This window comes from Prionailurus bengalensis, chromosome B4 (genome assembly GCF_016509475.1).
Source record: "Prionailurus bengalensis isolate Pbe53 chromosome B4, Fcat_Pben_1.1_paternal_pri, whole genome shotgun sequence".
Classification (NCBI taxonomy): Eukaryota; Metazoa; Chordata; class Mammalia; order Carnivora; family Felidae; genus Prionailurus; species Prionailurus bengalensis.
The window spans coordinates 75,707,356-75,728,159 of record NC_057358.1 but is presented as its reverse complement, the minus strand read 5'-3'; the positions used below and the strand labels follow the sequence as shown (position 1 = coordinate 75,728,159).

Genomic DNA, 20,804 nt, shown 5'->3' with positions numbered 1-20,804 from the left:
GCCTTTGGCACACGCCTGGCACAGAAGAGGCGTCAGCAAGTGTTCAAGTGACCAGAGTTTTCACGTACATGACCCTCATCTGAACCTCACCACCTTCTTGAAGGAGAGGTCTAAGCACTGGCAACCATCCCTGTTCAATTGACAAGGTAACTGAGGCTGAGAAAACAACAGGTTTGTTGAAAGTCTAATTAGGGCCAGAACAGGATTCATTGCTTCCCTTTACCCTTCTTCAGCCCTTGTGTGTCAGCTCAGCTCAGAGGCCCCAGCTTCTAGGCCTGAAAGCTGATACCCATTCCAGCTCTTGGAGTTAGGAATCAGGTGAGAGTGCTTGGGGACAGCTGCCCACCCTTCAGCTCCCCAAACGCTGCCTCTCCCCAACTCTGGGCATCGTCCAGTAGGGGCCCAAGCCCCCTCTCCTGCCTCTGGCATCCCATTCACTTCTTGCTTTGGGAGCTGGGGGATCTAATAATTCATTGGATTATAGACTGGACATTCTCTGCAGGGGGTTCTTTACTGGAAACCCAAGGCTTATGAGAGGTGCCTTCTACCCCGGATCAATAAGGTTTCTACTCCTCCCCCTCTGCTGCCCATGAGAGCTAAGCTGGTGCTGGCTTGGCAGATGGAGAAAAAGGGAAAGGGATGTCATTGCAGGGTTGAGCAGCTCCTGGCTCCACTCCCCTACCCCCACACATACCCCAAAGGCCAACAGGGGTCAGAGTTCACACATCCAGGGAGAGGTGGGAGGCAGCTACCACAGCAAAAGAATCCTAGGGAGAGGGGGAAATTCTCCAGCCATCTGGGATCAGTTGTTGCCCTTGGGGGGTGGGGTGCTTCATAGCTCCCCCTGCCCTTTGGGTCCTCCCCTGGGGGGAAGTCTTAGGATTAGGGACAAGCGTTAGAGCTTAGGAAGGGGTTAGTGTTGTCTGAAGTTAGGGTTAAGGCTAAGGTTAGACCTCGATCTAGGGCCGGGCAGAGGATTAGGGTTAGAGATAGGTTCAGGGCGTGGGCAGGATTAGTACTCCTGCCGACTCTGGTGAATGTGCACATGGAGGTATGAGCGTTATTAGTAACAGTGCTCTTTCAGGCTCTTTATGGGAATGACTAACTTAATGGTGTGGTTATGGACCACACTTGGGTTTCCTTCTGGTCACATTGGTTTAAGCCCTAGCCTCTAGTTGGATTCTAGCCCTCCAGCTCCCTTCTTCTCCCCCACTGTCGTCTCTGAGCTTTTGGGTCCAGTGCTAGAACCCATCACCTGTCACCTGGATCCTCCTGAGCCCAAGGTTGGGAGCTGGGGTCCTAATAAGGACGTGATAAGGTCCTAATAAGCCGCGACCACAGCTGAAGCCAATAGGCTTCAGGGGCCGAAAGCTCCACAGCAGCACCCTTTCTGCTTGGCTTTCTCTTTTCTTCTTTGGTTTCTTTTCAGAACAGGGTCGTGGCTTCACTCAGGTGTAGCTATTTTCACAATTCCAGAAAGGAAAGGCAGGCTTAGAGTTTGTTTGCCTGTTTGTTTAATCCCCGTTCATCAAGGGAAGAAACTGAGGCAGTTATGGACTTGCCCAGTATCACACAGCCGGTTGGTGTTCAAATAGGAAGAAGAATCTTGCAGGGTGTCCTGGCTCCTGGCCAGGTTCTTCTGACGACCTAGATCCCCAGGGGCCTCATTAAGGTCATGCAAGGGTCAGAATCTCAGGGTCTTCTTGCAGGGCGGGGGAAACCAGTCCCCCGACAATGTAGCCTATTCAAGAGAGGCAAGCAATGGTGTGTTCTGGGTTCAAGGAGAAGCCACCGAGTCACTGATAAAAATAGAAATTTTATTCTGCGGAGGAAGATACTACATCGGTGGGGATGGGGAGCCACTAATAGCTACAATGGAAGGAAATGCTGATTCCGGTAGGCAACGGCATCTTTGAGAAATTGGGGAGAGGAAGAGAGGGATCAGAAGAGGCTGGAGAGCAGAAGGAGAGGAGAAGGGAGAGGGATTGGGGTGGGGTGGAAGTGGTCTCTGCAAGCCAGGCCGGAACCCAGCACAATAAATAGTTTTATTTACAACAACCAAACTCGTGGCTTTGTATCCACGATTCAGTGCAAATTATTTACACACTGATGAGGAGGCAGGACAGGAAGGGGTAGGAGGTGGGTGAGGGAGGCATGGCTCACAGCTGTTCAATGGCTCCATGACAGAGGCTGGGAGAATGGGGGTATTTCTGCTGGGTCCCCCAACCTCCTTTTCCACATCACCACAGCTGCCCTTTCACCCTAGAACCTCCCGGTTCCGTTGTAGGTGGGGAGGAGAAAGTCCCTGCTGTCCAGGTGTGTGTTCAGCGTCCGCACCCTTGGCAGGAGAATGGGAAGGGCGTGAGAAGATCTGGAGAAAAAACGGAGGATAAAGGGGAGGGAGAGAGGCGGGGGGGGGCGGGGGGGGGTCACTGGCGCGGTGGAGGAAGCAGAGCCACACGGTCAGAAGCTGACCCCCACGGGGAAGGGAACAATCCTTCTCTCACCTCCTGGCCAAGCAGGGGGCAGTGCAACAAGGGGTCTCCCGGGAGAGGGAGGGAGGTAGGTCCGGGGCAGGTCCATCAGGATGCCAAGAGGGTTCATGCCGGCCCAGGCAAGTGGTTTCAGGAGTCCCCCGGTAGGAGGAGGTGGGAGAAATGATCGCGCACGTATGAATCGCGGGGGTTGTGGCTGGAGGGACTGGGTGGGCACGTATCCGGGTGGGCTAGAGGGGAACGCTCCTGGGGCGAGTCCGCGAAGCGTCTCACAGACACTCGTGCAGTACGCGCGTGTGCGTGCAGTTGCGGCAGCTGACGTGGCAGCACCAGTGGAAGGTGCAGTTGCAGCGCTCGGTGACGCGCTGTGTGCGCGTACGGTGGCCCCGGCCACAGCAGAGCAGCTCGCAGCCGTCCAGCGCGGGCGAGGAGCTGTTGCAGGCGCGCCCGGCCGTGCCCGCCGTTCCCAGGCGTCCGCTGTACGTGCAGAAATTGGGCGATTTCTCGAAGTAGACGAGGTCGTGGGGGGAGGGCGGCTTGTGCGCCGGGTCCTCGGGCTCCAGGCGCAGCAGTTCCGCCCTCGAGGCGCGGTTGCTGCCGCGGTTGCCATAGAGGACGCGCGAGGCGCCATCGAATCGGTCGCGCAGCACGTCGCCCACGGCGCGCAGCGTGGGCAGCCGCATCCAGCACGTGCGCACCGTGCACGAGCCGGACATCCCGTGGCACTTGCACTCCTGGCGCATCTCAGAGAACACAGTCTGGGGGGAAGGAGGAAGAAAGGGTGTCCCGGGGCACTGTCAGGGCCAGAGCCACCACCGTCCCAGATACCGCCCCCTCCCGGACCCTGCCAGGACCTCAGCAAAGGCCCAGGCTTAGCCCTCGCGCCGAGATTTGAACCCCAGGCCCAACTGCTCCACGCGGGATAGTGGTCTCGGCCTCCAAGCCTCGTTTTTTGAATCTGTACAACGGAGGGCTGCAGGCAATACATTCCACGGGTTCCATGACGTCTAATGTCTTCAGTTCTACCTGCCCTCAGCCACTATCTCTTCCATTCTCTGCCTTCCTTCCACACCTCCTGCATCCTCGGGACGTCCTCTCCTGATTCCCTACTCTGACGCCTGGCCTTATCACCGATCGTCACTCCCCAAGTTCGAGGTTAGCCCCTGCTCAGGGACTCGGAGATCCCTGCCACGCCACTCCGCTTCCGTGCGGAGCCCCTCAAGCCCGCTCACCGTGCGGCCAGCCTCGTTGTTGTGAAGGTTCATGAGGAAGCGCAGGTCCCGCCCCTTCTCCCCGGAGTCCACAAACTCCCTGCCGAAGAGGCGGCCGAAGTCGATGTTGTCGCTGCAGCCCCCCCAGTGCCAATCGGGGCCCCCAGGGCCGCGCCGCCGATAGTCGCACGTGCAAGACTCGATGGAGCCCTCTGAGCAGGAGCGCGCCACCGAATGGGTAACCCCGGCGGAGGTGATAGCGAAAATAAACGCCGTTTCCCGACAGCCTGTGACGGAAGGGAGCGGGGATCAGCGAGGGGGTACGCGGGGTTCTGCCAGCCTCCTCGGTGGAGGGCTTGGGACCCTTGACTCCGCCCTTAGAGTCCCGAGAGCCGGCGGCCGGCTGGGTTGGGAAGCTGATCTCCTAGAGAAAGCACGTGCGTGGGCACGCAACCCTGTCCACGCTTGTAATCACGCGTTCCTGAGACTCAGGGCGCATTTGGCTCCTCAGTGGGAGTGGGGCAGGTCCAGAGGGAAAAACTGAAAAGAGGGGAGGGGAAGAACCCTGCACTTGCCAAGACCTCTCCGCGCCCCAAACTTTCGGCCCCTGTCGGCGATGCAAGCCTTGCTGGGCTGGAGGCAAGACACACTCGCGGAGATCAGCTTCCCAGGCGCCTTTGAGAGGGGCCGGGGAAACGGTGGCGAGCCGGCGTCCACGACTCAGAACTCGCTTTTGCTGGGGCAGTGGCGCAGAAAAGTTAAGCTTCGCGCCGGAGGTGCACGGCTTGCAAACGCCTGGTAGAGCTGGCGCTGGGCGCGAAGCTCTTGGCGGGTTGATCCTGGAACCCTGCAGGCGCCTGGGACATCTTCCCTGCACTCGCCCGCCCCTGCCCTGCGGGTGACCCTGCGTTCCCCTGGTCCCGGAAGTGTCGCTTCCCTGGGTACCCACCTCGGTTGACGATCTTGCCGAAGAGGTGGGGCCCCGTAGCCGTGGGGCAGTTCCAGCGGCGGTTGCGGAACTGCCACTTGCACTCTCGCACAGCGCTCTGCAGCCCCCCGCTCACGCTGTGCAGGATCCCCGGGTTCTGGCGGATCAGCCTCCTCTGTTTGCGGCTCAGCAGCTGAAGACTGGGCTCGAGCACCAGTTGTAGACTCTTGGAGTCGGTCAGCAGGTTCGTGGAGGAGGCTACGTTCACGATGCCCCTGGTGAGATGCGTGGTAGGAGCTCAGGCTCTGGTAGGGGACCTGCTCCCTAAGCAAAAAGATCGTGTCTACCCTGTCCTCTTCCTGGGACTATTTGCCTGAGAGAGCAGCAGGAGATCAATAATGAGGTAAAGACTCCGAGCTCCCTGGCTAACTGGTTTGAAAGGAATGGGCGTCCAGAGTGTTGTGCAGGGCCGCTCAGGACCCTGGGCCTGGGGACTGGACAGGGGAGGCATGGGAAACCTGAAGACTAGATGTCCACCTTGACTCTGAGAGACTGCTTCCCCGGGAGCCTGGGCAAGGAAATCCTGGCCTGGAGTCCATGCCCACCCAAGGGGTGAAATGCTCAGGAGTCCCACCCTCCTCTCGCCTCCTTTCTGAGCGCTGGCCTGGCCCTTCGCTTCCGAGGCAGGGAAACCCGTGGTGTGGCTACCCCCGCGAGGCTGGGTTTGGGGCTCAAGGGAGAAGGGCGGTGCCAGATGGGAGTGGGCTCCCTGCCTGGAGGGAGTATCGTGGGCCGCCGCGGGCGGACCGTTCACCCCACCTCCTCAGAACTAGATTCTCTGGGGCAGCTCCGCTCCAGAGCGCCCCTCGGTGTCTCGGAGGGAAGTCAGTGCGGTGGAGCGAGCCTGTCTGCGGACGGATCCCAGAGCGTGGGAGCTGGCTGGGGCTGGCCCCTGGCTCTGCGCCCCGGGACAAGTGGCGACCCCGCACCAGCTCACTTACCACCATCGGCCACTGCTGTTGGCGGCCAGGGCTGCGGGCAGAGCGGCCAGCGCCAGCCACAGCGTAGCAGAAACCCAGCCGGGCAGCAGCGCCCAGTGCCCCATGGCCTGCCCGGCCTCGCCTGCTCTGTGCTGAAGTTGGGGCGGCTTTGGCTGCTGCCCGCGACGGTGGGACGGGTCGCGGCGGTGGCGGCGGTGGCGAGAATTCGCAGTCTGGCTCTAACAGCCCTGGGGGCGGGCGGCGGGCAGCATGGCTCGCGGTCCCAGCTGGTGGGCTGAGGCAGCCACGGCGGGCGGCACCGCCTCTTATAGTTGCGGCGCTGGCTGAAGTGACGATAGGAGGCTGCCCGCCGGGCCGCACCGTGGCACCAGGGCGCACCGGTCAGGGGCGCGGACAATGGGCAGCGAGCGGGGCCGTGGCTCCCGCCCGTCTGAGGCGAGAGCTGACGGGCTGGCCGTCGGGGCTCACCCCCGCCCCCTGCCCGGTGGCTCCCGCCTCCGGGCCTGCACTGGCCGCCGACCCCTCCCCTTGGGACGCCCTCCCACGCGCGCCCGCCTCACTCCTCTTCGCGTCCGGAGCCCGTCGGGGACCAGCGTCCGCCAGGGGGCGCGGCGACAATGTGCTAAGGGGAGAGTCTGCCGGGAGCCCAGCCGCTTCGCCACCACCGGCTGTGGGGCTGTCCCCTCGACGTCACCCTGGGCCCGTCTGGCGTCCTCTCTCTCCCCACTCCTGAGTAGAGGAAGGAAAGCTGTGATTCTGGGCAGCGACTCCGGGGAGACGCCTCCTGCTTTGGAACCCCCGACGGCTGGACAGGGAAGGATAAGGGGGAGACTGGGAGTGGGGTCGTGGTCAGGGAAATCCTGAGGGTGGGTTTGTGGGGTAAGTTCACCAGAGAGAAAACCGGGGACCGCGGCAGTTTGTGTTTGTGGGCTGGTAGGAGTGCACAAGTGACTATGGTGTGTGTGTGTGTGTGTGTGTGTGTGTGTGTGTGTGTGTCTAAGTGGGACAATGCAAGGGGGAATGCATATGAGAATGTGTGAGTGTGTTCTGAGGGTGCACATGGAGTGTGTGTGTGTGTGTGTGTGTGTGTCCTCATGGAGAGAAACTCCATGTTTTGAGGAGGGACGTTAGGGAACTTTCCAAAGAATCTTGGCATGTAGCTCACGTCAGGAGGGATCAGTCATCTTGTCACAGCCACCACCTGGGGCAGTGCATCATCTATGTGTCGGGAAGGAGGTGGCGGCCACTGTCAGGAAAGACCCAAAGACTGACTGAGGGATGGAGTGTCTGGGACTGTTTGTGGAGGTGGGTGGATGGGTGGATGAGTGTGTGTGCGTGGGGAGATTAACTATGCATATATGTGTCACTCTCGCCGTGTATACCTTGTGTCACCCTATGGTGTGTCACTCTGTGGCATGTATCAACATGTGCATGTCACCGGGGGAGGGGACTGAGGCTGCAACCAAGGCGGCATCAAGATGGACAAAGCCTGGAGTAGCTGAGTCTCTGTGGATTAGGCTCAGGAAGGGCAGTGGAGTGGATGTCAGGTGTGCGTGTGGGTGGGGAGGGCTGGGAAGAGAAGAGTTGCTGGCTGAGCTGAACCCAGAATAGGGAACTTGTGCCTCCACGTGTCTGCTTCTTTTTGGATTTTTCTGCCAAGTTTCTCTCTTCTTGCAAAATTCTGGCTCTTTCCACTCTCACCACATTTGAGATATCCCGAATGCTTGCAAGCATCTCCTCCATTGTAGGCTTTTCTCTTTTTTCCCAGGGACTCCAATTCAGCTTCAAGGCTATCTTGGCCTCCTATTGAAGAGGAAGTGGCTGCTGTCCCCTGTACTGGGGCATAGGGAGCACCACCAGCTTTGTCATCATGCCCTACCACCACACACAAATGGCCCCTGCCAGGAGGGAGGACCTCCTCCCTTATGTCTCTCTTCTCTCTCACTTTACAGAGGGAAAAAAAAATAGATTAAGAAGTTGTCCAAGGTCTACACAGCTAATGAATGAATAAATGGGGCACGTGTCTGGCCGAGTCGCTGGTGCATGTGACTCTTGATCTTGGGGTTGTAAGTTTGAGCCCTACAGTGGGTGTAGAGATTACTTAAAAAACAAAATCTTAGGGGCACCTGTCTGGCTCAGTGGGAAGAGCATGAGACTCTTGATCTCAGGGTCCTGAGTTCAAGCCCCACTTTGGGCATGGAACCAATGTAAAATAAATAAATAAATAAATAGCTTCAAAATTAGAATCTTAAAAAAAAATGAACAAGTTGGTAGACCCAAATTAAAACTCAGATCTGGGGTGCCTGGGGGGCTCAGTTGGTTACGTGTCTGATTTCTTGATTTCAGCTCAGGTCATGATCTCATAGTTCGTGAGTTCGAGCCCTGAGTCAGGCTCTGTGCTGAACAGCTCAGAACCTGCTTGAGATTCTCTCTCTCCCTGTCTCCCTGCCCCTCCCCTGTGTTCTCTCTCTCTCTCTCTCTCTCTCTCAAAAATAAATAAACTTAAAAAAACTCTTTTTGACTCAAAGCCAATGCTCTTTCCAGCTTTTGTGAGTGTGTAGCAAGTACAATAAGCTATGGACCCCATCTCAAAAGTGACAGATAAATAAAAATGATTTTTAGGATCTTTCTGTCTCCCTTTTGAATCCTCTCTTTTTCACCTCCCCTGCTTTTAGGGGGTGCTTTCTAACTGAGTATGTACCCAGGTCTGATCCTGAAGAGTTCTAAGTCTCAGAAATGATCAGGTATCCCATTAAAGGCAGGGAAATTACTCTAAGGAGTCCATGTCTGATAAGTTTAATTAATCTTCTTGGGGCACCTCCATTTTATTTTTTATTTAAAAATTTTTTTTAACGTTTATTTATCCTGAGAGACAGAGAGACACAGAGTGTGAGCAGGGGAGGGGGAGAGAGAGGGGGAGACACAGAATCTGAAGTAGGCTCCAGGCTCTGAGCTGTCAGCACAGAGCCCGATGAGGGGCTCGAACTCACAAACTGTGAAATCATGACAGGAGCGGAAGTCGGATGCTTAACCGACTGAGCCACCCAGGTGCCCCAAGGGCACCTCCATTTTAAATGAGATGCTTATTAACCAAGATGAAGCCTGATGGAGGTTTTTTTTAATTTGTTATTTTAGTGTTTTTTTTTTAATTTAAAAAAAAAATTCATGTTTATTTATTTTTGAGAGAGACAGAGCATGAGCAGAGGAAGGGCAGAGAGAGAGAGGGAGACACAGAATCCAAAGCAGGGTCCAGGCTCCGAGCTGTCAGCACAGAGCCCGACAAGGGGCTTGAACCCACAAGCCGTGAGATCATGACCGGAGCTGGAGTCAGATGCCCAACCGACTGAGCCACCCAGGAGCCCTAGTGTTTATTTATTTTTGAGAGAGGGAGGGGCATAGTGCAAGTGGGGGGAGGGGCAGAAAGAGAAGGAGACACAGAATCTGAAGCAGGGTCCAGGCTCTGAGCTGTCAGCACAGAGCCCGATGTGGGCTCGAACTCATGAACTGAGAGATCATGACCTGAGAAGTCGGCCACTTAACTGACTGAACCACCCAGGTGCCCCCTGATGGAGGTTACTTTTGAGGGCAATATCCTTCCCAGGCCTATTGCCCAGTCCAGTGCACCTGACCCTCCCAAGGATTTGACCCTGAGAGACAAGATGTTCTGGGCCCAGCATCCTCCCCAGATCCAAATCCAGTAGTCTCTACGGAGGGCACCCAGCACAGAAGGCTCAAGTAAATAGACAAAGTACCATGGGCAGCTTGTCCTTCATCCCTTAGGAGTTTATTCCCACTGGGGCCTGGGCCATGTGCTTTGGCCTGTGGATTGATTAAACCCCATGGAAGCTGGAGATGCACTGGAAGACAGGAAGCCCTTTCTGTGGCTCCTGGTGACAAGCAGAGGTGGGAAGAAAGAAAAGACGAGCCGGTATCCTTTGTTCTACCATTCCACCCACCAGGAGTAGTGAAGAAAAGTGGGCTCTAAGGGCTCTAAGTCTGAGTCATGCTATGAATGACCTGGCCCAAATTTCTATTTAGATCAAATCATTACTCTATCAATTGTCCTGTTTCTTTCTTGTTTCTTCAATTTACCTCTATGCTGGATCATACCCATCAGCAGGCGAAATGCTGTAATATCTCCCCTCTAAAAACTCTAAAGCTTCATTCGACGCCACATTACCTCCTGAGATTGCTCCATTTCTCAGCCCTCTTTTACTGCAAAAGCTCAAAAGGGCTGCTTTAATCACTAGCGCCAATTTCTTTTCTTTATTCCCTCTTTCCACCCCGATCACCTCTTTGAATCTGCTACACCTCCTGATCAAAATCATCCATGACCTGTTGGCTCTCATCCTAACCAACTTTTAAGGAACAGCAGATGGAGTTGAACACTTTCTCCTTCTTGGAATACTTTCTCACTTGGTTTCTAGAACACCATTCCTACCTCCCTAGCTGCTCACCTTCTCAGTCTTCTATCTGGTTGCACCCTGTATACCCAATTTCTAAGCTTCAGAGTATACACCAATTCAATTTGGAGTTTCTTTCCAGTCGATACTCATTCTCTTGGTGATCTATTCAGTCTCATGCTCCCTAATTTATATCTCTGGCCCTTAACCCTAAACTCTGGACTTGCACACCTAACACTTGAATAAGCATATCAAGATGTACATGTTCAAAACTGAACTCCTGGGGCACCTGGGTGGCTCAGTTGGTTAAACATCCGACTTCAGCTCAGGTCATGATCTTGCGGCTCACAGCTCAGAGCTTGGAGCCTGCTTCAGATTCTGTCTCCGCCTCTCTCTGCTCCTCCTCTGCTCATGCTCTGTCTCTCTCTAGAAAATAGATAAACATTAAAAAAAAAACCCAGAAAACACTGAACTCCTGATTCTTCCCCATCCTAACCAGGTCTTTCTTCAGTGCTCCCATCTCAGTAAATGGCCACTCCATCTTGCTCCCCACCCCCCCACCCCCAGTCTCTTATCCACAGAGCAGCCAGAGGCATTCTTTCCAAAACAGAAGTCAGATCATTTCATTCCTCTGCTGGGAATTTTCCAATGATCCCCAATCTCACTCAAAGAAAAAGGCAAAATCTTTACAGTGGCCTCCACAGCCCTATATGGTCCATCTTGCTCCTTCATTGCGCACCGGTTCTCTCCCCTGTGGGTTCCTCCCTTTGGCGGCACTGGCCTAGTTGCTAATTCCTTGGACATCCCAAATGAGTTCCTGTCTCCAGATCTTTGCACCTGCTTTTCTGACTTCTGGAATGCCCGTCCTCCGATATCTCCGTGGGTTCGTTCCCTCACTTCCTTTCCCATCCCCCTATGTAAAGCGGAATCGCACCATCTATCTCCTTTACCTGGCTCTGTTTTTCTATCACTTTTGACCACGGATAACTTTAAAGGCTTGAAGTAGAAAGCCAGTAGCAAAGCACCCTCCTTGGAGCAGGAACAGGGGAGAGAGATACTGGAGGGGAAAGGGGCTTTATTTTGATGTTGGGGTGTGGGGAGGAAGCAGGGAACTAGGGCTGAGGGTTCACGGGCAGAAGAGCCTACCTTCCTTTGAAGCACCAGCAGGCGGCACTGCCTCCTTGGGCCGGGAAGGCATCAGCCTCTGGTAGAGAAGGGGGCAAAGTTCTTTCTAGGGTAATCCCGCAGATTTGTTGGGGCCAACCGCTCAACTGTTGGGGTTTTCCCTGAGAGTCCGACGCAGTCGGACTGTGGACCCTTTGGTGCCTCCGGGCGGTGGCCTGTGGTGCTACAACAGAAGGCGTGACAGGCGGAGGGTGGGCAGCACAGCTGAGCTCACCGCTGAGGGCGCATCCATCCCTCCTGGGCCTATAATTTGGGTTCCCCGGGCCTGGCCGCCCCTATCAGCGGCTCAGCAATAGATGAGTCACCCGGGACCCCGGGCCAAGGCAAACATGAGGGGGGGAGGAGGAGGAGGTTCCCGAGGCTTTGCTCTGCATTAGCCACCGCCTCGGTTGCTGGATCCCCCAATCTCCCGGGGGCCCCCACTCTTCTTTTTGACCCCCGCCCTCCAGGGCTCCAGTGTTCTTCCCAGATTGTTCTTGCTACACCCAGCCTCCATCCTCATGATGGGAAGGCAGCCCTCCAGTCTTCTCATCGAAGGGAAGGAGGACCAGCTTGCTCCCACTCCCTCCCCAGAGTAATGACAGCCCCTCACTTTCCCCCTCCTGTCATGGCCCCAACCCCTGTCAAGGTCTCTCTGGTTCCCGCCCCTCCCCTTTCCTGGAGCTGGCTGCGTGCTTGGGGTATTAGGCAATGGGTGTGTACCCGCAGCCCTCTCCAGACCCCGCCTGCTCCACCACCCTCCAGCCGCCCGCGGGTCAGTGCTCAGGCCAGCCGGTCGGGCCAAGGGCACTGAGGGCCAGTTCAGGCCACCCAGTCTGCCTGCCTGTGGCCTTCTGTCCCAGAGCTGAGCTTCTGCATGGAGAGGGAACAGGAGTATGGACCCCTGGACAGACCAGCTTGGGGAGCCCTGGAGTCACTGAGAAGTTGAAGTTTATGGTGGTAGTTCTGACCCTGGCCATTCCTTGGCACCTGACTACACTACAGCCTGACAAGGGTAGAATCAGAAGAAAAAATCAGAAAAAATGTCCAAGGGGTCTCCACAAGAGAAGAGGAGCATAGGAAACCTTGTCCCCTTCCTCCAGGGACCTGAGTGGAGTCCCAGGCTAACACGCAGGCAGAAGGACAAGGACGTTGGCAAGGATCGCTGAATCCAGGTGTAAGGGTGAAAGCTACTGAGATTGCAGATTCTGGTGGCCTCAAAAGCCACACATGGTTTGGGTCTTGGCCTCTAAACAGGAAGAAGAGGCAGGGGCTATAGGGCTACCTCTCCTGCTTCCCTGCCCCCGGAGGTGCAAAAGCAAAGAAAAGCAACCCTCTTCTGGCCAGAGCTGGCCAGTGTCAGGAACCAGGGCACTTTTACCTCCCCAGCCTACTCAAGACCTGGTACATAAAGGTGGTCAATAAAAAATACACGGGCAGATGAAAGTCACTGACCTCTCTCAGACCGCTCTGCCCCCTAGACAACAGTGCCCCCTGCAGCACAGGGCAGGCTCTGCAGCAGCACAGGCTGGAGGCTGGCTGCCCAGACGAGCTGCATGGCCACCACCAAGGAAGAGATGACTGTGGCTGTGGGTTTCAGCCCCGTGGCTCTGCTTCCCCAGGGGGCCTGTCTCTGAGTCAACGTGCCAGCCTCGGGCGCGCGGGGCCAGTCGTGCCTTGGGCTGCGGTCTGGCAGGGGCGGGGGGCGGCTGGGAAGCCTGGGGCCCCTCTCTGGCAAAAATAGCCCGCAGTGGTTAGAGCTGGGAGGGTGAGTCAGGCAGGAGCGCAGTGGCGCCTAACCCCTTCACTGCCACTGGAGCTCCCTAAGGTGGTTTGTCCTGGTCTGTGCACCCCAAGATGGGACTCTTTCCCTGGCTGTCCTCAGGCTGGGCTCTGTTTGAGATCCCAAGGCCCTCCTCATTCCATGTGAAGCACGTCTGAAAGCATGGAGCGACGATATGGGCCACTCCAAGTACAGACTGGGGGATCCTGGGAAGGGCAGGAGAACTCCGCAGGCAAGGATGCCTGGAAGCCAAGGGAAGCAGAGGAGAAGGCTGAAGATCTTTGGGGCTACCCGAGCCTCTGCTAGGACCAAACTCTGAGGCCAGGGCTGACCCCTCCCAAGGGGCAGGCTCAGAGCTCAGAGGTGGGTGGAAGCCAAGCCACCCAGAAGGGAGCTTTTCCTGCCGCCTCTGAGTGCCTTGTGGTGCGCTCTGGCTCAGGGCTCTGCACAGCAGTGTCCAGGGAGAGAAGTTGATTCTCAGCTCCAGCTTCATCGTGTCAAAGGCACTCTCCAGCCATCCAGCTCTCCTTGGGGAAACTGAGGCAAAGAGAAATGACCACGTGGGACCAGGCTCCTGTCTCCCTAGTCTGGGTCCCTGCACCCTCCTTGCAGACTTGGCTACCCAGAGCAGGTGAGAGGCACTTTGGTCACCACCCCCTTCAGTGGGGCCAAGCGTGAACCCAGGCGTCGGGGGAGAGGGTGTGTGTGTAGGCTGGGAGGAGGGGGAGCGGCTGCGCTCCCTGGGTCAAGGCGGGGGGTGCGAGGAGTGGGGTGGGGATGCCCGGGGCTCGGGGAGGGGCCGCAACTCTGTCAGCCGCAGCAGAGCCGCCTGTGAGCTCGGCACGAGTAGAGTAGAGCCAGAGCCCCCAGTTCTTTGCTAGACCGCTCGCTAGCTTTCTCGATCACTCCCTCCCTTCCTCCCTCCCTTCCTCCCGGCGGCTGCGGCGGCGGCGCTGGGGAAGCAGCGAAGAGGAGTGGCCCTACCCTGGAAGAATGCGGCTCTGCCGAGGGGGCAGAACCCGAGGCAGTCTCCCCACGGTTTGAGAAGCCCGAGCCCAGGCGACCCAACCCTGCCGGTGGCGACCCCGCACCAGAGCAGCTGGAGGTAATCGGAGCCGGGAAAGCAGGGAGGGCAGGGACGAGCACACGCGGCCGAGACAGGCACACGGGCAGTCAGACAGACAGACAGACAGACAGACAGATACGCATCCGCCCACAGGGGCACGGAGACACCGAGAGAGCCAGGGATATTGCCAGAGATGAAGACAGCAAATAAAGGGACACCCCCTGATCTGAAGGGCAATGAACGCGAGAGCAAAGGGTTGGGGACCGAGGCTGGGACCTGAGGGGACCAGACAGACGGGCGTCTGGAAGGAGGGGAACACTAGTTAGGAAAGGTAACACAGAGGAGGAAGAGGACTCAGCCTGAGCTACGGTCCTTTACAGGCGGGAACCAGGTCCCCTCCCTGTCTGGCGCACCTGGAGCCTCCCCTCTCTCCCAACTGCAGAAGAAGGGGGTAGAGAGGGGTTGGGAGCCCATTCCTCCACCTTTCTCACGGAGGGTGCCTGCCCTCGACGGCATCTGGAGGTGACCCTCCCCCACATCCTGCGATCTGTTGGTGGAGAACCACCTCCCAATTCTGGCCCCTAACCCTAAAAGCGAGACTGTATCGGCAAGGGAAGCCAGTCCTGGGACCCTTAAAGAGGGAGCCCCGGGGGGCAAGATGGTGGAGTGGTGTTTGTGAGTCGGTGTGTCTGAGTCTGCACGTGAGTGTGTCTGTGTGCCGGGCATTGTGTCTGGCTGGGTCCGGCTCCAGGGGCGCTTGCATAAGCCCCAGCTGCGAGGCCCCTAAGTCTTCCCGCAGGGTGCGGGGACTGGGAATCAAGGGATGATTCTTACTGTTTTGTTTGGGGAGGAATGTGGAGGGTCACTGGGGTGGCACTGGTGAGTTAGGAATCCTTGGTTGCTCGGGGGAGCCCACCTTATTCCCGAGTGCCCAAGTCTCTCTGTCCCGCAGGCGGTGATCGATCTGCCCACCGGGGCCTTCCGGCCCGGGCTTCGACATGCCGGAGGAGCCCCGGCCGCGGCCTCCGCCCTCGGGCTTCGCGGGTCTCCTGTTCCTGGCGTTGTGCAGTCGGTGAGCAATTCCCCCCTGTCACCCAGCCCTCGAGAGAGCCGTAGGCTGCAAGCACCGACCCGGGACGGGAGGAGTCGGAGGGGGCGCGCGGCCTGGACCACAGACCCCAAAACGCCTTCTGCGTTCCCAGGGCCCTCAGCAATGAGATTCTGGGCCTGAAGCTGCCCGGCGAGCCGCCGCTGACCGCTAACACCGTATGCTTGACGCTGTCGGGCCTGAGCAAACGGCAGCTAGGCCTGTGCCTGCGCAGCCCCGACGTGACGGCATCCGCGCTTCAGGGCCTGCATATCGCGGTCCACGAGTGTCAGCACCAGCTGCGCGACCAGCGCTGGAACTGCTCGGCGCTGGAGGGCGGCGGCCGCCTGCCGCACCACAGCGCCATCCTCAAGCGCGGTGAGCCGGGCCGGGCGGGTCTGCGCCTCTGGGGCTGGGGGGGGGGGGGGCGGCAGGCCGAGGCGAGCGGAGGCGGGAAGGGACCGGTTCACGACTCGGGGAGGGGCCTCTCTGGGAATTCCCCCCCCCCCCCCCCCCGGGAGCCACGGAGCTGGGCCTGGCCACCCGTCTGGGCCCCTGCTCCTGACTTCCACCTGCGTGCTGCCGGCAAGGCAGCTGGGTCGCGGCTCTCCTACCCTAGGGCCCCCCTTTCCTGCCTCCACCAGGCTCAGTCTGGGTTGCACCTGTGAGGAAGAGATGCCCCCAGCCCTGGAAGCTTCAAACGTCCCCCCCATTCCCTCCCTCAACTTTCTCCCCTCTCCCTCTCCGCTGGGACAAGCCCAGGCTGGTGTCCCCAGAGCCTCAGCGGGGGTGGGGTGACGCCCCCAACCGTTTAAGGGTTAAACCTACTCCCCTAATTGCTGGGGTTCCCAGGAGCAGAGGCTGGGAACAAAGACCCTGATGACTTTGAAGCCGGGGAGCAGCCCCCTCCTCTGTGCTGTGGGGGCCCCAGGTGGCTCTCACCTGAGCAGGTGAGGAACGGCTGGAGGGGCGAAGAACAGGTCACTGCTGGTCTGGTCTGGGAGGTATGGTCTGGAAGGCATCGTTGCCTCTTGCCAGGCCATGCCCGAGTTTCCTCCCTGGAGGAGTAAAGATCCATTCTGTGCTCAGCTCCAGGGTGGGGGCAGTACTTCAGGGACTACGGGGTTAATAGGCAGCTGCCATCTGCGGGGGAATTCCCAAGACGTGTGCAAACAGCTTCACCCCTGGAGGGTGGAGGTTGGGGGGGGGTCGGGAGGCTGGGCCAGAAGCCCTGCATCCTGGGGTGGGAGAGGCCCGGCCCCTAAAGAGGTGCTGTCTCTCATCCTCTCAGGGCTCAAGGAAGCCCCTACCTAAAAGGAAGTGAGAGACCCCTCCTTCCTTACAGGGCCTGGTGTAGGCTTTGATACCCAAATGGGAAGCATGGGAAAGGGTTGTCATCTTGAGCCTCTGTGACCCCCAAAACATAACAAAGAAGCCAATATTTTAATAGGGCCGTAGGGAAAATCACCCTCACTCTCTCCCCCTCCCAGCATTTTATAGAGTAATAGCAGGTTAGGATAAACATAAAGGGCAGTCTCAAAGGGCAAATATAAAACTAGAAACTGGAAAGGGGAAGGACAGCTCCACAGTTCCCGTGCTTTGGGGGTATTGGGGTGGTGGAGATGCCCCCAGCCCTGGAAGCTTCAACCGCTGGTTAAAAGACGCTTTAGAAAAAAAAAAGACACCCCCCCCCAAAGGTCTCGGCTTCCACCCCACCACCCAAGCTCCCTGGGGAATTTCTAAGGCTTTCAGATGTAGAACTCGGTGAACGAATCTTCAAAGACCTCGGGGACTCCCTCTCAGTCACCTGCCAACCCTTGGGGTCTTGCCCTCAAGCTAGCTCTTTCATCCACACCCGCAGATCCCAGAGTAACCGAACCAGGATGGGCCTCAGAGATCACTTCAGTCCACCCCCACCACCCCCCCCGCCCTTAATAGATGAGGAAACTGAGGCTCTGTGCTTCTGTTCCCTTTCTTCTCGGTGACTTTCTCCCCAGTTATTCAGCTGGTAAATGGCAAAGTCAGGATCCAGTTAGGAATTCCTGGAATTGAAGGGTGGCTGCTTATTTCCTTCCACCTCCCCCCTCTCAGCTGCCTGTCAACCTTATCCCCCCCGTCACACCCTTTTTATCCCCAGGTTTCCGGGAGAGTGCTTTTTCCTTCTCCATGCTGGCTGCAGGGGTCATGCACGCGGTAGCCACGGCCTGCAGCCTGGGCAAGCTGGTGAGCTGCGGCTGCGGCTGGAAGGGCAGTGGTGAGCAGGATCGGCTGAGGGCCAAACTACTGCAGCTGCAGGCACTGTCCCGGGGCAAGAGTTTCCCCCACTCCCTGCCCAGTCCTGGCCCCGGCTCAGGCCCCAGCCCTGGCCCCCAGGACACATGGGAATGGGGTGGCTGTAACCATGACATGGACTTTGGAGAGAAGTTCTCTCGGGATTTCTTGGATTCCAGGGAAGCTCCCCGGGACATCCAGGCAAGAATGCGAATCCACAACAACAGGGTGGGGCGACAGGTATGTGTGTGCAACTTGTCCTGGGTCTCCTTAGCTTTCGAGGCCTGGCTAGAGTTTGAGAGGCACAGCAGAATGAGAGGAGGAGACGCGGTGGGTGATTGCCACTCACCATCTGGATGACCTCAAGTTACTTAACCTCAGTTTTGCATCTGTAAAAAGACTCTAATGATATCTATCTTACGTTGTCATTAAGAGGGAGCTAGCAAATGGAGCACTCGGCAGAGTGCGTAGTCCTCAGTAGGTGCTCATTACACGATAGATGGCTATTATTACAGCTGCCTCCCTACAGAATTTAGGGGTTCTTTGGGTCAGACTCCTCATTTTGGTGCTCACTCTGGAAAGAGCACTGGACTGGGAGTCCGGACAACTGGAGTTGAGTTCTGTTACCACCTAGTTCCCTAAGCTGAGTCTCTGTCACCAGCTAGTGATTACAGATGGGCAAATCACTCTGCTCTGGGTTCAGTTCTCCAGCCAGAAGAGGAGGGAGTTGGGCTATTAGCCAGCCGTTCAGTGCCGTTTCTCTTCTGATATTCCATGATCGTTCTCGCCTATATTTATCCTTCCCTGTGCTCTCTGTCCCCTCCCCTCTCCCGTGCCTCTGTGCTCTGCCCATTTGCTGCCGTCCCCTTCACCTCGCCTCCCTCTGCCGCTCTAGGTGGTGACTGAAAACCTGAAGCGGAAATGCAAGTGCCATGGCACGTCGGGCAGTTGCCAGTTCAAGACCTGCTGGAGGGCGGCCCCAGAGTTCCGGGCAGTGGGGGCGGCGTTGAGGGAGCGGCTGGGTCGGGCCATCTTCATCGATACCCACAACCGCAACTCCGGAGCCTTCCAGCCCCGCCTGCGTCCCCGTCGCCTCTCAGGAGAGCTGGTCTACTTTGAGAAGTCGCCTGACTTCTGTGAGCGAGACCCTGCCGTGGGCTCCCCGGGCACTCGGGGCCGGGCCTGCAATAAGACCAGCCGCCTGCTGGATGGCTGTGGCAGCCTGTGCTGTGGCCGTGGGCACAACCTGCTCCGGCAGACACGAGTCGAGCGCTGTCATTGCCGCTTCCACTGGTGCTGCTACGTGCTGTGTGATGAGTGCAAGGTCACAGAGTGGGTCAACGTGTGTAAGTGAGGGCCGGCCTCGCCACAGCACTGGGGAAGGGGAGGGGCACCTTTTCAGCCTTTTGCTCTGATTTCTGTCCAGGGTCAGTCCTGGCTCCTAGAAGCTCCAAGTATCTACCTGGAAGCAGCTTGGGGGTGGTGGGGGTCAGGTAGAGTCTGTGATGTGCAGCCTTCTCCCCCACAGTAGGAGGGCCTTGGAGAGAAAGCTGTCACCCCTCTTCTGCTCCTTAAATACCTGAAATGAGCTCAGATGAAATGCACTGTATTGCCTCCCTCTCCCCGACCCTGGGGTCCCTTTAGCTCTGGTTCCTCTTCCTTCTGGCTGGGGAGTCCCTGTAGTTTGACCACTCTTTCCCTTTGAGGGATAGACCCAGGCACTGTGTGGAGCCGGAAGACCTGTATCCAGGGAGACCACTCATTCCTACCTGCCATTCCCAAACTCTTCTACAGTGATCTGGGCCCACTCTTGTGGGGTAATGGGAGATGGTGGTAGAGAGGTTTTTCTTGGGGAAGAGACAGAGTGCTGGAGGGGGACCTCTCCCCTGAGTCCTCAGAGGGTTGTTTGTCTAGGTCCTTAGGGAAACTATCCCTCCCCCCGCCTTCAGATGTTAAAGGGAAACCTCCAAAGGAAGAATTTTACCTAAGACTCTCTGAGCCTTTTATTCTTTCTTTAGCAGGAGGGATGGGGATGGATAATTTATTGTACTGAGACTTGTTCTTGGTTTCTGTTTGTAACGAAAATAAATTAAGCTACTGGACCGGTGGATGCAGGTGGTGATATTTCTGCCCACACTTGGGATCCCAGTCCATGGCTTCTTTTCCAGGTGAATTCTACCCTCATATACTCAATGACATTATTTACCCGTATCCTGCCTGGCTCCACAAAGGATTTGAAATGGTCCTCAGTGATTTATTTCTTTATTATTTTAAAAGTTTTCTTTCTTTCTCTCTCTGAGAGAGAGAGAGAGAGAGAGAGAGAGAGAGAGAGAGAGAGAGAGAGAATGAGCAGGGGAGGGGCTGAGAGAATCCCAAATAGGCTCTGCTGTCTGCATGGAGCCTGACGTGAGACTTGAACTCACAAACCAAGAGATAATGACCTGGGCCAAAATCAAGTCGGATTCTTAGCCAGCTGAGCCACCCAGATGCCCCTGATCCTCAATGATTTAGTTGGGAACTTTCAGTGTGGAAAACCAGGGGGGTACCTCTAGGGGTGAGGGGCTAGAGATCCAAACACAGGCCCTATTTACTTTTTATGTGCCTCAACTCCAGATTTCACCTTGGTCCTTGCCCTAGAACAAGGGTTGGAATTTTTTCTTCCTGCAAAGGGCTTGATAGTGAATATACAGTTAACCCTTGAACAACATAGGGGGGTTAGAGGAGCCTCCCTCCCCATGCAGTCAAAAACCTGTGTATGACTTTTGACTTCCCTAAAACTTAGTTACTAACAGCCTACTGTTGACCGGAAGCCTTACCAATAACATAAACTGTCGATTAACACATATTTTGTGTGCTACTTGTTTCATATGCTCTATTCTTACAATAAAATAAGATAGAGGAAAGAAAATGTTATTAAGAAAATTGTAAGGAAGAGAAAAAACACATTTAGAGTACTATATGGTATTTACTGAAAAAAATCTGTGTATTCAGTGGACCCACACAGTTCAAACCCGTGTTGTTCAAGGGTCAACTGTAGTAGGCTTGTGGGCTTTGTCGCAACTACTCAACCCTGCCATAATTACTCAACTCTGCTGTTGTAAATCACAAGTAGCCATAGACTGTACATAAACGAATGGGCGTGGCTGTATCCAAGAAGGCTTGATTCACAAAAATGGACTGCAGATGAGATTAGGTTCTTTGGCTGAACTCTGTTTACCCCTGCCCCACACCACATGGTCACCTCTTTTCTGGAAATTTCAAGTACTGAAGGTATCTCAGCGTTAAACCAGGAGCCAAAAGAGCAGGTGCTTTTCTTAATGGCTCCAAGTCAGAGAACCTGGGAGGTAGATATAAGACTAATGGGAAACATATAAAGGAGATTCCAGTGCTCAAAA

General features: G+C 56.5%; 2 protein-coding genes across 3 annotated transcripts; one reads left to right on the top strand and one right to left on the bottom strand.

Annotated features, from left to right (window-relative positions):
- Nucleotides 1–1,796: 1,796 nt before the first annotated feature.
- WNT1 (Wnt family member 1) lies at nt 1,797–7,731 on the bottom strand. The gene is made up of 4 exons (XM_043561780.1): nt 5,636–7,731; nt 4,656–4,909; nt 3,728–3,993; nt 1,797–3,253 (listed from the first exon to the last, which is right to left on the bottom strand). The coding sequence occupies exons 1-4, from the start codon at nt 5,737–5,739 to the stop codon at nt 2,765–2,767; spliced, it is 1,113 nt and encodes a 370-aa protein (XP_043417715.1). The 5' UTR covers nt 5,740–7,731; the 3' UTR covers nt 1,797–2,764.
- Nucleotides 7,732–10,409: 2,678 nt separating this feature from the next.
- Nucleotides 10,410–19,511, top strand: WNT10B (Wnt family member 10B). Of its 2 annotated transcripts, XM_043561775.1 has the most exons (6): nt 10,410–13,616; nt 13,951–14,090; nt 15,004–15,123; nt 15,254–15,516; nt 17,276–17,649; nt 18,305–19,511. In XM_043561775.1, the coding sequence occupies exons 3-6, from the start codon at nt 15,050–15,052 to the stop codon at nt 18,761–18,763; spliced, it is 1,170 nt and encodes a 389-aa protein (XP_043417710.1). In that variant the 5' UTR covers nt 10,410–13,616; nt 13,951–14,090; nt 15,004–15,049; the 3' UTR covers nt 18,764–19,511. The 2 variants fall into 2 exon arrangements, with proteins under 2 accessions (XP_043417710.1, XP_043417709.1); XM_043561774.1 differs by having other exon boundaries at nt 10,410–14,090.
- Nucleotides 19,512–20,804: the final 1,293 nt, after the last annotated feature.

Coding starts and splice junctions, on each gene's coding strand:
- WNT1 (XM_043561780.1), bottom strand. CDS start 5,739: ATGGGGCACTGGGCGCTGCTGCCCGGCTGGGTTTCTGCTACGCTGTGG. Junction 4,910..5,635: donor AACAGCAGTGGCCGATGGTG/GTAAGTGAGCTG, acceptor GCATCTCACCAG/GGGCATCGTGAACGTAGCCT. Junction 3,254..3,727: donor ACAACGAGGCTGGCCGCACG/GTGAGCGGGCTT, acceptor CCTTCCCCCCAG/ACTGTGTTCTCTGAGATGCG.
- WNT10B (XM_043561775.1), top strand. CDS start 15,050: ATGCCGGAGGAGCCCCGGCCGCGGCCTCCGCCCTCGGGCTTCGCGGGT. Junction 15,517..17,275: donor CAGCGCCATCCTCAAGCGCG/GTGAGCCGGGCC, acceptor TTTTATCCCCAG/GTTTCCGGGAGAGTGCTTTT. Junction 17,650..18,304: donor ACAACAGGGTGGGGCGACAG/GTATGTGTGTGC, acceptor CTGCCGCTCTAG/GTGGTGACTGAAAACCTGAA.